Raw genomic sequence first — 14,793 nt, forward strand, 5'->3', positions numbered from 1 at the left:
GGTGTATTCTTGTATCATTGGATTGCATGGGCTCTTGGTCAACAAGATCCTACTGCTGAGCTAGGTGCCTTGCTGGGTGTCCAAGTGCTCTCTAACATCGGCCCACACCACCACGCACCGAGTCTGTCTGCACGGTGCTGCGTCCACTTGGTTCTCTACAGAATGGATGTTTCTTTTCTGTTGCCAGTGCCACACCATTCGCAACTCTCATTCCCACTGAAGGGGCTCCTCCAGCGACAGCCAAAGCATACGCCATCTGGACCAATTTACCAAGATGGGCTGAAACTTAGCAACAAAACGTAGCCACACTGCCAGCTTTACTATGAGAGCCAACTTGCTTCTCTGCTCTTTTTTGCCATGTATGTGATTCCACCATTCTCCTGATACTTTGTTTTTAAAAGGAGAAGATGCATTTGGGAGAAGTCAGTGGAATGAGAAGGCAGTAAGGACTTCCTGGCCAACGGCAGGGAGTGGTCAATACAGATTCTGGTTTCCCGCTCCCAGGTCCTCAGCTGCGGAGACAGTCCTGCGCCTGGGATCACACCCTCCTCCGGACAGCTTGTCTTCAGGCCTGGGGGAGGGGAGGGTTACTTTGAAGCAACATGAGGCAAAATTCTCCCGGGTAATAGTGACTGCCAAGCTCTCCACCAGGCTGGCCGATGCTTTGCATTATTGTGTGATGCTTCCCTCTGCCTAATCCTGTTTCCTTTCCTTTCCCTTCGAGTCACAGGTTTGTCAAAGAAAAGCGCCCTGGAGAATGTTACCAAGGTGGATTATTTCATTCGGAAGGGGAGGGAGGCCAGAAGTCAGTCTGAACTCAGTTCTGCTGACCGCGAGGGCAGGGGGGTTTTAAGGACGGGAGTGAGTTCATGGAAAAGTACGAAGCACGTGGAGAGTGGGGAAGCGTTAAGTAACAGGGTGTGGAGTTATCTCCTGCGCTTATGGTTTAGACCAACATGTTCCAACTGGATTCTAGGGGCCTGGGAGAGAAGACTGGGCCCTAGCCTCAGAGATCAGCCTGCTGATTGTTTCGCCAAGCAAGGGAGCAGTAAGGCCATCTCTGCCAGTGCAGATCCTTCATATATATTTTGTACCCCAAGCTCTATAAGTGTTTGGAGAACCCAACCTTCTACCGGCACCGAGCGCAAAGCAGAGGCCACATTCCCAGTCATAAGTGTGGGGAGGGGGGGGGAGGGTGTTTGGAGCTGGCAATGAACATGAGCAGGAGAAACACCCAGTATAAGGTGGTCTTTCACTTGTGAAAACTTTCACTGCTGGAAACTGGACTTTTACCAAGAAGGGAATGCCCCGTGAGTCAAGTATCAGCTAGTTGAGATGTATGGAGGAAATCGCAGCTGAAGGATCATGACATTAGTACCACTGATCCTTAACAACGATAAATACAACACAGTTGAATGCCAGGTGCAGAGGCCAGAGTTGCTCTTTGGTTGCACACAGAGAAGTCCTCTCTAGAGAGGATACAGTAGAGAAAGCGAAGGACCAAGTTCAGTCAACTTCAACAATGACTAACTTATAAAGGGAATTAAATACACAACGAAGCAGATCTGTTACGCCAACTTGAAGGCCCTGTTGAGGAAATCTGTACTTTGTCTAGTAAGATAATGGCACAGAGCAGCAGTTCTCAACCTGTGGGTCGAGACCCCTTTGGAAGTCGAACAACCCCTTCACAGGGGTCGCCTGAAACATACCAGTAGCAAAATTACAGTTATGAAATAACAACAAAAATAATTTTATGGTTGGGCGGGGTCACCACAATATGAACTGTATTAAAGGGTCGTGGCATTAGGAAGGTTGAGAACTACTGACAGAATGCCATTTAAGACCCCAAAATTTGAGACTCACAGTTGTAAGTTACCATAAGCTCAGTCAGCAAGTAAGTCAATTGCAACTGCCAAGGCCATGTCTAGGTCGTGTCTTGATTAGGGGAGCTGATTTCCAGTCTTCTGGAGAGGAACTGGTGGGTTTGAACTGCCCATCTTTCATTAGCAGTTGAGTACCCCAGCTCATTGCTTTTCTAGGTATCCAGGACCGCGAGTATCATTTAATAATGTCCATCTCTGAAAAATGCTGTGTTTTTATAAAGAAATGCTGAGACAAAGGAATAGCAGTATGACTTTATAAGATTATTTATCCTTTGATGAGCATACAGTTCATTTCCCACAAGACAATACACAATTCCTCCAAATGAATCAAAGTTCACAAAACAAGCATTGAAGGTATAAATTCAGACAATGAATGTAACAGGTGTGAAATGAGAATTGACAGCACTCAGGAAAACATTTAAGAAAAAACTGAAATAATCTGGCAGGAAGATTAAATTACAAATTCCCCTAGAAGAGACTTAATTGAAAATATTAGAAGAAGAATTTAAAAGCCAAGATAATTGAGTGAAATGAAGATAGAGGTTAAAATGATTAGAGAAAAAGTAATATCAATAGGCAAAAAAGATTTAACATGCATACAACTGAAACTAAAAACACAACAAAACTGAAAACTAAAAACACAACAAAAGAACAAAATAAGTATTTAAAAACGAAATCCAAGAAAATCTTCCAGAGAGAAAAAAGCAGCACGTTGAAGGGGCCCACCAGTGCCTGGTAAAATTAATCTGAAGTGATTAATTCTTAGAGATAACTTAGTAAAATTATTGGATTTTAAAGATCAAAGGGGGAAGGAATGAAACTCCTGTGGACGTGAAAACAGAGAAAAAGGAAATTTAATGTGGTGACGATCGCTTTTACAAGAATTAACACCAGACAAGTCCCCAGGAGTTGAGGGTTGATGATGCTCCAATATCCAACTCTTCTATGATGCTATTCAGCTCCATTTCCCCACCCCACCCCCACCCCCAACTCAGTATTTCCCCCACATTTCTGGGTTCTGGAAATCACTGAAAGGTCCCACATAAACTCACAAGTTTTGAGGAGGTGTCTCACCTGATAAAGGGGCGGGGGGTAAGGGGGCTGGTCACTCCAAAATCCCAAAGTGAGTCAGGGGGTAAGCCAGATAGATGCTGGGTCTAGAGGACGAGATCCTGGCTCTTACCAGTGATGAGATCAAAGCCCCTGCTTCTCGGAGGGCTCGTTATTTTATACACAGCAGGGAAGCAGGTGACATGGCAAGGAATCCTTTTCACAGTTTCTCACCAGTGAGTCCCATCAGTATCTTCACCTTCCCAACAGCTCCAGGTAAGGAAAGGTCGTTTGATGGGAGTTACATTGAGTATCAATAGCGTAATCAAATTCGCATATAACCTCTCACCTTTTTAATGAGATCCAAAGATAATAATCTATTCTCCACCCTGGACTGTAGCTGATCTATGTCCATGTGACCCGGGACCCCTGGCAGGATGTTTCCAGTAGGCAACGGCTGTCTAATCTTAATTCGCAAGGGTTTCCCCAGAAACAGCTTTTCTCTTCTCAGCTGTAGTCTACCATTTGTTTACATCTACTGTAAGCAACAGTAGCCAAGACAGCCATTAAACGAGCCTGGCCGGATTCATGCCGGTTAGTAAGGCTCGGTCTTACTCTCGTCCTCTTCCTATTGGCAGACAATACTACTGGCCCTCCCCAATGGAACTGCAGCCGCAGGCACATGGTGTCCAGCACGCTCTCACTAAGGGATTATGGCTGAACGGGCTGTATTCATTGGCCATAACTCAACGAGGAAGCAACTCATCTTCTTGAGAACATTTTGCAAAGCAAACTAAGAATAAAGCAAATATTCAATAAAGGACAAAAATATTCTTCAACTATAAATACTACATAAAAATCCGGTGATACGTGCAAGAAATTAAGATGTACTTACAGGTCCATCCTAAGAAACTTAAACGATAGTTTCATCTAAGAGGTATTTGGGAGAAACTGATAAACATCTGAGACTAAAGAATCTAAACCATCTGTCTGAGAAAACCAGAAGGGGACACTTCCTGACTTGCTTCTTAGGCTACTATTACCTTGTATTACCGTGCAAGCAAAACCAGACAAAGACAGTACAAAAAGAAAGAAAACAACATCAATATCTCTCATAATTATAGATGCAACAATACCTAGAATATTATCCAAGAGAATCCAACAAAACAAAAATAATGATACTTTCTGATCAAGGGGGAGTTTATTCCAGGGGGGCAGAGCTGGTTCAATATCTAAAACGTAAATTATCAGCTAAAAGCTAACACAAGGGTGAAAGGGGTGACTAATATGTAAAAGTTTTGTGTTGGGGACGTTGTTCTCTGTACTGCTGTCAAGGTCATGGCTTGGAGCATCTCCCAACTAGAACCCTTTGTACTGGGCATTCTCTCCTACTTGGCTGTAATTCCCTGTTCCAGGATTGGTGTTGATGTGTTTGTTTTGCTTCTCGGTATGTGTCATATGGCACTTGGTCAACTCCACTGCCACTTCCTTTGCCTGCAGCACAGCGTTGTGTAAAGCCGCTTGGGGCCAGCTGGGAGGAATGACCCACCAGCGATGGAAGACACAGCCACCATTAAAACTGATCTTACTTGCTTCTCTTTTCTGTGAGTAAACCCTTTCCCGTGCATTACCTCTGTGGGCCATGTCTTTTGGCAGCTCCAGCGCTTGCTACCGGTGGAGTGGGTTGAGCCACTCGGGCTGTGGCTCCTGGCCACAGGTAGGCAATCTCATGCCCTTGCCAATCTCCATCGTCCTGGCACTTCTCTGGAGGTGGTAATTGATAGCGCTCTGGCATCTTTCCCCAAAATAGAATAATAAAACTTTAAAAATAAGAGAAAGATTAAGAGTAGAATATGCGCTATGTGTAATAAATAGACGGCAAAGATATAATTTAAGTTGATACACTAATTGGCGGAAGCCTAGGGAAAGCAAAGGCATCTAAGGACATCAGGAAAGGGTTAGTATAAATTCACTAGGTCAAAACTAAGAACTTTTTCAAAGAAAACAGATAACAGAGACAAGGAAACACAATATACATAGTAACTATTTAATAATGCACAAAATAACATGACAGAGTTGAATTGAAACACATCTGTCACATTAATTCATGTTAAAGATTTTAAGTTGATTATCAAAAAGAAAATTCAGATTGGTACACACACAAACAAAGTCATATTTAAGATGGATACAAGAGAGACCCCTAAAATAAAGCAAGTTAAAAAGGCTAAAAATAAATGAAGGGCAGCAGTACATCAGGAATATATAAACAAGAGAAAAAATAAAGATGTTGTTCTTGATACGAAATAAACTATCACAAGGCTGTTCCTTAGGACGTTTTTTGTAATAGCAAAATATTGGAAATAGCAGACATGCTCCGATATAGAAAATGGATGGGAGGGCGAATAGAGTATCCATCTCTACAAACTGATAAGGAGTGGTTTCCAGGATAGTGGTCACCTGGAAAAGAGCACAGTAAAAAAAGGGAAATAATACTGAGAATGATGAGTGTAACGAATGTACAAATGTGCTTTATACAATTGATGTATGTATGGATTGTGGTAAAGAGTTGTATGAACCCCCGTTTGTAATCATTTTTAAATGATTTTTAAAAAACAAGGGGGTAGTAATTAAAATATTTTAATAGCGAAATAAATCTGTAATATTTCTAATTGCAAATGTACAGAGATTTCACAGCCTCACAGTCTTAGAACACAAACCATGTTCTCTGTACCTTATGATACAGGGGAGTCGCAGTCAGAGGGAGGTGCTCCAGCCAAGCTCCGTTTGCATTTTCCCTTTTTCACATACTTAGAAAAAGAGTAGTGATGGGGGCATCTGTGTTGGGCGGGGGTTAAGGCTGAGTCGGTAGTATACTGCCTTATATATAAGAAAAAAGGAGATTAAGAGTCTAGACATGTTTCGGCTTGTCTTTATAAGGCGTAGGTAGACGGGGTGGGGGGTGCAAGAGGCACGGAAGGAAGACTTCTGAATACGCTTTTCCTATCGTTTTTATTTTTGAATCATGTAAACAGTGTACAGATCCCAAATGTAAAGTTAAATGAAAAGTATCAAACACCAAAACTGAGTAGGAAGAAAAGAACATAAACCTAGTTGTATATGGAAAGGATGGCATTACCACAGGGGGCAACAAGCAAATAAATTGTAACCATGATACTCTACATGTCTTTCTCCGGTAAGTAGCAACTGGGGTCTTAAACGTCTGAGAGCAGCCTCTAAGGTCCAACTGTTGGTTCCGCCCAATCAAAGGAAATAAGAGCGATGAAAATCAAGAGACACACAAACCTTGAGGCCAGTGGACTAGTTGACCTGCAAACACCCTGAGTCTCCACACCCGAGACCAGCAGAACTAGATGGTGCCCAGCTACCATGACCCACTGCTCTGAAAAGGACAGCAGTAGAAGGTCCTGAATAGAGTGGGAGAAACAAGAACCAGACCTCGAATCACGAGAGAGACTGGTGGAAAACTCCTGAGACTATCTAGCCTTTAGTTCCCTTTTAGGTCTGGAATTGAACTCTCCCCTGTCTTAAAATAATCAACCACCGAAGACCCAAAGTGTAGCATTTGGCACAGGACAACATTCACAGGCTTAGGAAAGAAGGTGGCGACAGGCAGCGCACAGAGGGAGGGGGATAAGTGTACATTGAGGGGGTTGCAGGATGTATGAATTGTTGAATGTAAAACTGGTGCTCTTTCTCTAAGCTTTCACCTAATTTACAATAAAAAGTGAAGGGGGCAAGTTAAAACTAGGAAACTCAGGGACTTCTACCCTGTCTTATTGGGCCACGATGAGTTGGAATTGAAGGGGGTGAAAGGTCTTCAAATTAATTTTGTAGTTTTCTTGTTGCTGAAAAAAAATTGAAAATATTTTAAATGCATCGCAGAATAGTGCAGTTGCACCAATTATTTAATATGGCTCTTTGAACCATAGTCTGGTAACTCCCACTAAAGGACTTTTCCTGGAGGATCCCGGTAAGACGATGGTGGCCTATGCTAATAGGATTGTATGACTCAGCTGTGAGTGATTGTTAAGCAGGCTTAATGGTGATCGAGGAAACTTGGAAAGCTAACACAGGGATTGATGAGTTTTTCCATTCTGCTGGATGTTAAAGGAGCCATTTCAGAAGCAGGAAAGAGGGGGAGGGAAACCTCACCACCATCAAGAAGGAAGACCCCGGAATGGCATATCTAATTTGGACCCTAAGCTTCCTCATCTAAGGACAGAAAACGGTGACACCAGAGAGGTGGCAGAAGCAGGACCCAGAGCTAGCCCACCAGACAGAGTGAGTAATGCTGAGTGTCTTTTGATTGGCAGCTTGCTTGCAGTGTGATGCCTCCAGGCACCTAAGTAGGGCCCACAGTTTGCTGAACCTTGGAGCTCGGGCTGAGTGCCTTCAGGCTTAGGCTCACGGCTGAGGTACAGTCCCTGTGGGCATTTATCAAGGAGCACTGGAAAAGCTCTGTATCATTGCCTGCTACGAGAGAAGCCAGGCAGCCGGGTGGCCGAGAAGTCAAGTATGGAAAAGAAGAGTGTCTGCAGGCACAACCAAAGCTGACACACCCTGTCCTAATTAAAAGGCTATTTCCTGAACGTTTCTAATCTCTAATAGCAACCTAATCACGTGCTCTAGTCTTAAATATTTCTCGCTTGTTCCATGACAGAAATTTCTTCTCTGGCTTTTTAAATAGTGTTGGTGGTCTTTCTTACTCTTTATTTGTATTTTTATTGGGGATGTGGGTGGGGGGTGGGAAGTGTGAGGGGATTTGGGGAACAAACGATAAATGCAGAAGGGGGGAAGGAGCATTAAAATGGAATATGATGATATATATAAATCTTTTAAAAAGCTAACTATGAAAGTGTATGATATGTAAATATTATATCAAGAAAACCACTAGAAAAAAAAAGGAAACCAAAGTTGACCAATCGTTAGCATAGGTGAAGGAAGAAGTGTTTTTTGCTTAGGGGGAGTTTTTGCTTAGGAGTTGGGTTTATGTTCATGGTGGTGGAATAATCTGGAAAAGGCTATCAACAGTGGTTGTACAACAGGAAGTATACAATCAATGGTGCTGAATTATACAGGTAGAAGTTGTTAAATTGGATGTTTTGTTGTGTATATTTTTGCTACAAATAAAAAAATAATTACACGAATGAGTACAAGGAAGAAGAAAATGTTCTAAAATGGATTGTGCTAATGATTGTACAACTCTTCTTGGTATGATTGATATTGGATTGTATGACGTGGACGAAAAAACAAAAGTGTATAAAAAAATTTTTTTGGGTTCCACCAGTAGCTCATCACCATGGCTGAGGAAGGCACAATTACTGGAGGTATAGTGGATGTTAACACAGCTTTATAGAAGGTGCCGGAGACTGCTTTTTCCACGAGGGTCTAGTAGGTGGAATTCTTGAAACTGTCAAAGCCTTAGCCAGGCGCCAAACCAATCTTTAGGCTTTTATCCAGCTGTGATGAATCCACGTATGTCCACCTAGTGGGGGCCCTGGGTGCCGAACACCAGATCAACCTTATTCAGGTTAATGACACCTTATTAAGGCCTCTGAAAAACTGACAGAGAAGGAAAACCCCCAAAAGTGGTTGATTGCAGTAGTGTGGTTAAGGCCTAGGGCAAAGAATCTTAAACCGAGTAGGTCGTTGAAGAATATTTCAAATGCAAAAACTGAACAAATTAAATGTGGTTCTAATGGTTTTCCTTTTTTTATTGACAGTAGAATAAATAGGCTTCTGTTAATGAATGGGAAAAAAAAGAAGAGTTGTATAATCTTCACCATAATCCGTTTTAGAACATTTTCCTCATTCTTGTACTCATTGTTAGCGCCCATTGCCCCCACCCTCCCCTGCCACACCCCCAAGGAACCATTAATCCAGTTAAAGTCTCTATAGATTTGCTTAGCCTGCATTTCACATACAGAGTAACATTAAAAGAAAATAACAATAAAGGTAAAACTGATATGAAACCTCAATAGAAGAGAAAGCAGAAAATATTAGAACTAGACCACATTTGAATGGATCATAAAGGAGATGAAATGATAAGAGGGGACATTTTGGCCTAACTGCATCTGCAACGGTGGACTTTCCAAAGCATTCTGCATGTTAGCAAACGAGTCACACCCTGTTCTCTGGGCAGAGGGTTCACCAGGGACTTAATTCCCATGTATTTCCCCTAAATGTTGGTTTATTTGTTTTACACAGGAACAACTTTAAAATGTGTCAAAAGGATTATCAAATGAAAGAGCACATTTTAACCTAACTATGTCATAATAACTTTACAATGCTCTCTGATAACAGGGTTATTCAGACGCAGCATATGAGGCTTATTCCATGTGAGAACCCTATGTAGCAGTTACATAATCTGTCAACTTGTGAAGGGGGAGAGTCTGGCCTGTCAATCAGCCTCTGTGTGCGCATGGCCTTCTTCTGAAGATTCTGGGAACTCCTGTCTTCCTCTCTGGAGGCAGGACACACTCTTCACTGCTTGATATTCCTGATGACAAGCCACATGGAACTAGAATGATGGAGCCCGAGCTCTGGAGTTGGAGACCCATGCCAACACTGAGATGCTTTCACTGCCACTGGATTCACAAGAGTTTCCAACCACTGGCCTGTGACCTTCCTGCATTCAGTGTCATTGCATGTGTTTCATGAGTCTGAAAAGGAATTTAGATTGGTATGGGCTAATAGACTTATGGACTTGATCTGGACTGGGCTGGGATGTTTTAATATACAATTTTTTATATACATAAAGCTCTCTCTTATACACGAGTCTCCCTAGAGTTGTTTCTCTAATCTACCCAGACTAACACACCTTGCAAATGGATTTTGGGCTTCTACTGTCAACCATATCCTTCTGTAAACTAAGTGTTCACAATGTTAGCGCTGATATCATCCCCTCCTTTAGATTTGGATTATATTATTTCCATTCCTTGCATCACACAGGCTGGTGTGCTTCTTCCATGAGGACTTAGTTGACACCTCACTTAGAGGGCTGGGAATTCTTATCTTATTCTTTCTTAAGCATCATCTCCCTCAGTGACAGAAAGGGTATGTGAAAGTGGGAAATGCTCAAATGCAGACATTTCCTGCTGTTATTTGCTCTTCCTCTTAACCCCTCTTACTGGCACTGGGTTAATGTTTACCACAGAAAGAATGATGAACTTTCCAGGTGGAAGAGACAGTGAAAGTATGTACAACTGACATCCTCTCACAATACTATTCCCTAAGACCCAACCACCTGTCATGGCCCTGGTCCTGGAAGGTTTTTGTTTTTTCCCTCCCACTATTAGTTTATTTCATAAACCTCTCCCCAGCCCTAGTGATGTAGTGGTTACATACACACTGGGCTGCTAACCACAAGACCAACACTTTGAAAATACCAGATGCTCCCCAGGAAAAATGAGGCAGACTGCTCTTGTAAAGATTTATAGCCTCAGAAATCCACAGAGACAGTTCTACTTTGTCCTCTAGGGTTCCTATGTGATGGAATCGTCTGGACTGTAATGAGTTTGTTTTCCCTGGCCCCTGTGAGTTCTCTAGGATTGGTTTTAAAACTGAATATAACTTACATGTCTGAGACTCTGCTTTTTAAGTGTGCCTAGATAATTCCTTAGGTTATTGGATAATTACGACATTGATCATAGTTTGTAAAATTTTATTATTCCCATGTGGTGTAACCAGGAGTTTGAAAAAAAAAACAAACAACCCATGTCAAATGATTTATCCAGTTACAGATTGAATTATGGATAGGAATCCTGAAGTCACTGGAATGACAATGGAAGGTCGACATCTGGATTTCAAAGGAGACAGCCCAAGTATGTCATAATCAACTTTACAATGCTGTCTGATAACAGAGATATTTACACCCCTCAACTATCAGAGAGCTTGCACAGGAGTTAATAGTCCACCGACTATTACCTTACTAGTATTACAGATTTATTTATACACGCTTAAATAGAACTTTCTGAACTGGTTGCCTGCTTTGGCCAAGAATCCTAGAGCTCTGGATTAGTCAAATGGGCCTGGCACAGATACTGTGTGTGTGACCTTGCGCAGGTGCTTTCACCGAACTTTTCCATTTCTAAATGTTACCTTTCAAATTTACTTTGGTAGCTCTATCGAGTTTTCAAAAAGAAAAAAAAATCAGTAGCTTGTTGAAATTTAATCAGAGGCTCCCCACCCCTCCCTTCCCTAGCCGATCTACAGGGTTTCACCTGAGTTTTTAATCTTTATATTGGTAATTAAGGCTGCAAGCAGGTGGACTGGTGCTCAGTATCTGGGTTATTTTTAGTAAAGGGCCTTCCCCGACTCTCCAGTAGAAATTTCCTCCTTCGAGCTACGAGACCCGAATCCGCACACGGATCTGCCTTCAGGAAGCCTCTGCCTTTCTCTCTCGTCTTCCTCGGATCAAGGAACTTATCAACCCCAAAACACGCGTGGGGAGGGCCGGGCTGCGTAGGGAGATCCTTTGTTCTTTCCAGGTGTGTGTTACAGTGGCTCTCCTAGTTGGTTTGGAGCTCAAAGGTCAAGAGATTGATAGGTTTGTTAAACGCAACCGACACCTGGCTTAGCCCAGCTTCGCCATGCTGCTGCTGTCTGTAACCCCGCAGGTGGGTGAGGACTTCTTGGAGTTCTTTCCGAGGAGCGTTGATTGACATGTACCAATCAAGATTTTCTCCCCAGAGGGCCTTCCAGTCCCGAGATGGGGTGCGAGCTAATTGGCTAATAGTCACAACTGGTCTTTCCCCCGCCCCTCCCCTCCGGCGTGAAGGTAAAGAGCAGAGACTACTGGGAAAGTTCACAGACGAGAGAAACACGTCCGGAAGTGGCGTTTGGGACGACCTTCCTCTGATGCTGTCCAATGAACTTTCTGTGTCGGCCGTAAATTGGGTCCACGAGTCAGCCAAGGAGAGCATTTTGATTGGTTGGTTGGACCCTCGGCAAAGAGACTCACGGGAGCCTCGCCGTAGCTCCCCTTGCCCTTATTGGTCTGTTTGTGTGTCAATCTTGTGGCCTCAGGAGGGGGCGGGAACAGGCTGCCGTTCCGGCCCCGCCTCTTCCTGTGCTGGTGGGAGACCAGGCAGCAAGGCCGCTGGGGCCGGGAGCGCGGCCCCGTGGGCGGGGCGACCCTGCTCGGCTCTTCGCGTCTCTGCGGCGGGCGTGTCCCGAGGCGCGGGGCCGCGAGAGGCGGGCCTGGGCGGAGGGGGCGAATGAAGGGCGGGGCTGGGGCGGGGTCGATGTAGGCGGAAGCGGTGAGCGAGTTCGAGCCTTAGCTGGAGTCGAAGCCGTTCGGGCCGCCTGAGCTGCGTCGGCGGGGTTGGCCGGGGCGGCGGGCCGCAGAGCCTGGGCGGGCGGGCGAAGGGCCGGGAATCGAGGCCGGGGCTCGGGTTGCGGGCGGGCCGAGGGCTCGGCCCTGTGCGGTCTGCGTAGCGGGCTGAACTCCCGCCCCCGCGGAGTCCGGGGAGGATGCTGCCGGGGGCCCCCGGGCGGGGCGGGCGGCGGCGGCTGCAGCGCTAGCAGCGCCGGGCGCCGGGCGCGGGGCGCGTTGGGTGGGCGGCGGCATGAGGCGCAGGGTCGGCGCCCGCGGGAGGGAGGCGCTGCCGGCAGCCCGGCCGCTCCCGCTGCAGCTGCTCGCCGGGCTCGCCGGGCCGTGCCCCTGGGGCTCCGGCCGCTCCCGCTTCGGCCGCCACCCGTGCCGCCGCTGGTGACTGCTCGCCGAGCGCCCGGAGGCTTCACCCGCGCCCTCCCCCAGGACGCGCCCTCGGAACTCCGGCCCCTTCGTCCTGGACGCGGAGGCCGGAAGATGGCCTGGGTGCTCAAGATGGACGAGGTGATCGAGTCCGGGCTGGTGCACGACTTCGACGCCAGCCTCTCGGGCATCGGGCAGGAGCTGGGCGCCGGCGCCTACAGCATGAGGTACCTGGGCACCTGGGGAAGCCCGTCTCCGTGGGGAGGGCTGCACAGCACTGGGCGTCTGTCCGCCTCGGCCGCTCCCAGGTGGTGCCCGGGCCGCTCCGGCCCTGCCGCGTGGCCGTTGGCAACCTCCGAGTCTCGCAGGCCACTGCCCACCTTGGTGGCAGGCACTGAAAGGCTTCCACGAAGCGCTTCTGGGTGCTCTTAAGCTGTAGACACACCCCACTGCGAGGATGGTTTGGGGAGGTGGGGGGAAGGGGGTACCTTCCAGAGCAAGGGATTTACAAGCTCCTTGGTGATGGATTCTGCGCCCGTGAGAAGGGTTAAAGCCTCAGAACCCCCAAAATCCAGTCGCTGTGCATCGGAATCGACTCGTTGGCAGTGGGGTCTATTTTTTGGTTGGTGGTGGCATATACGTTGGGTGGATACTTTGCAAACGTTTGGGTATCAGGGCTTGCTTTGTGGCTTTTCATTGTAGTTACCTAAGGCTAGCATTTTTTTAAGTGCAAGAGTAACGACGGGGGTTGGGGTGGGGAGGGACACTGATTTTAACGTAGGTGTTTTTCATTGTCTTGAAAGTGGAGTTTCTCCCTTGTGGGGCGGGGACAACCTCAGGCAGTTTCTTGGCAAGGGCTTCAAGATGTAGCATTGCACCACAAGCAATTGTTTAGTCTGTGTGGTGTCTGTTCTAGCAACCATTCATTTTCTTTAAGTTTCAGGAGCTGAAACCAGACGAGCTTGTTCCTGGGCCTTTACTTTAAAAGACAGTTTTTACCTACTGTCGGTTTGGAAGCTAGTCTATGTTTCATTTAGCAGCTGTGGAAATAGAGTTTACACACCAGAGTTGAACAGCTAAAGGCTTAGTTCAGTTACTCAGCTACTCGTTTTTTCTTGTGATTTTCGTAAAGCTCCCTGAATGTGTTCGTGGAAGTCATGTCTGACATCTTTTGAAGTGCTGTTAGTTTCCCCATCGAGCTCAGGGACACATCTAACCAGACATGGCTCTTAGAGACTCAAAGAAGGTAGAGTACAGGGCCAGGGCCGGTTGAGAGATGCCCTCTAAGGTGTTTGGCTTTTACGTCGTAATCAGAAACTCTGGGCTGTGACAACGGTCAGAAAGGTGTGGAGTCCTTTCCCAGAACGTGGAAGAGAGAGGTAGGAAGCATCTCAAATGGGCTCTTAGCCACCACTGTGTGTCCCCGAGTTAGCCCCTGCTGGTCTCCCTGAACTTGGCACTCCTCTCTGCAGTCCAACTGGAAGGCTCTCCAGGCGGGGCTGTTTATGTTCTAGAACAACTGTCTCAGTTGTTGAGGAAATTGAGTTTCTGAAAGTCATGGGGGTCTCTCTAGACAAGAGTGCCAGGCTCAGTGCTTCCCTGGTGGGGGGACACTCTTGGAGGGTAGTGCCATGCTGTGCCCTGACACTTCCTGCAACCCTAAGCTTGAGGTCAGGAAGGAGAGCACAGGTGAAGGAAGGTCAACGTGTGCATTTTTAGTTGCTTCTCAAATTAAGTTAAAATAAAATCTTGTTATTGAAAACTTTGTTTAGGGGGCTATTTTAAGCTTTCAGCTTTTTTCTGGTTTTCCTTTGAGCCTCACTTGGTTTTGGTGTTTAATGAACTAATTAACATAATTAGTTAATTGTGTTACCTAATTAACACAATACAATGAACTTCTGTTTCTGGTTTATTTCCATGAAAAGGAGGGGAAAATCGATATTGAACCTCTTCCCAATTTTTGTTCTTAATGTTATGCTCAACATTTTTTAAATTGTGTGGTGTTCACAACACTTTCTAGGAGACTTAAAAAATGTTTTTTCCTGAAAATACACAGAAAGCCGTCACCAATTCAACAAATTCTTCATGTATATGAGGGGGCTTCAAGTGTTCATGAAAAAATTCCATTGCCTTTCAGTTCCA

At 45.6% G+C, this 14,793-nt stretch overlaps 1 protein-coding gene across 2 annotated transcripts in view; it reads left to right on the forward strand.

The window, feature by feature from the left end:
- The first annotated feature begins 12,316 nt into the window (after positions 1 to 12,316).
- The window catches only part of UBP1 (upstream binding protein 1), a 49,228-nt gene continuing 46,751 nt past the window's right edge, over positions 12,317 to 14,793 (forward strand). The window contains exon 1 of one of the 2 annotated variants that reach the window (XM_075547086.1): positions 12,317 to 12,878. In XM_075547086.1, coding sequence (XP_075403201.1) covers positions 12,766 to 12,878 — 113 coding nt within the window. In that variant the 5' untranslated portion in view covers positions 12,317 to 12,765. The remainder of the gene's footprint in view (positions 12,879 to 14,793) is intronic. The other variant, XM_075547085.1, reaches the window with a different exon arrangement.

This window comes from Tenrec ecaudatus, chromosome 4 (assembly GCF_050624435.1).
Source record: "Tenrec ecaudatus isolate mTenEca1 chromosome 4, mTenEca1.hap1, whole genome shotgun sequence".
In the NCBI taxonomy this organism is placed as follows: Eukaryota; Metazoa; Chordata; class Mammalia; order Afrosoricida; family Tenrecidae; genus Tenrec; species Tenrec ecaudatus.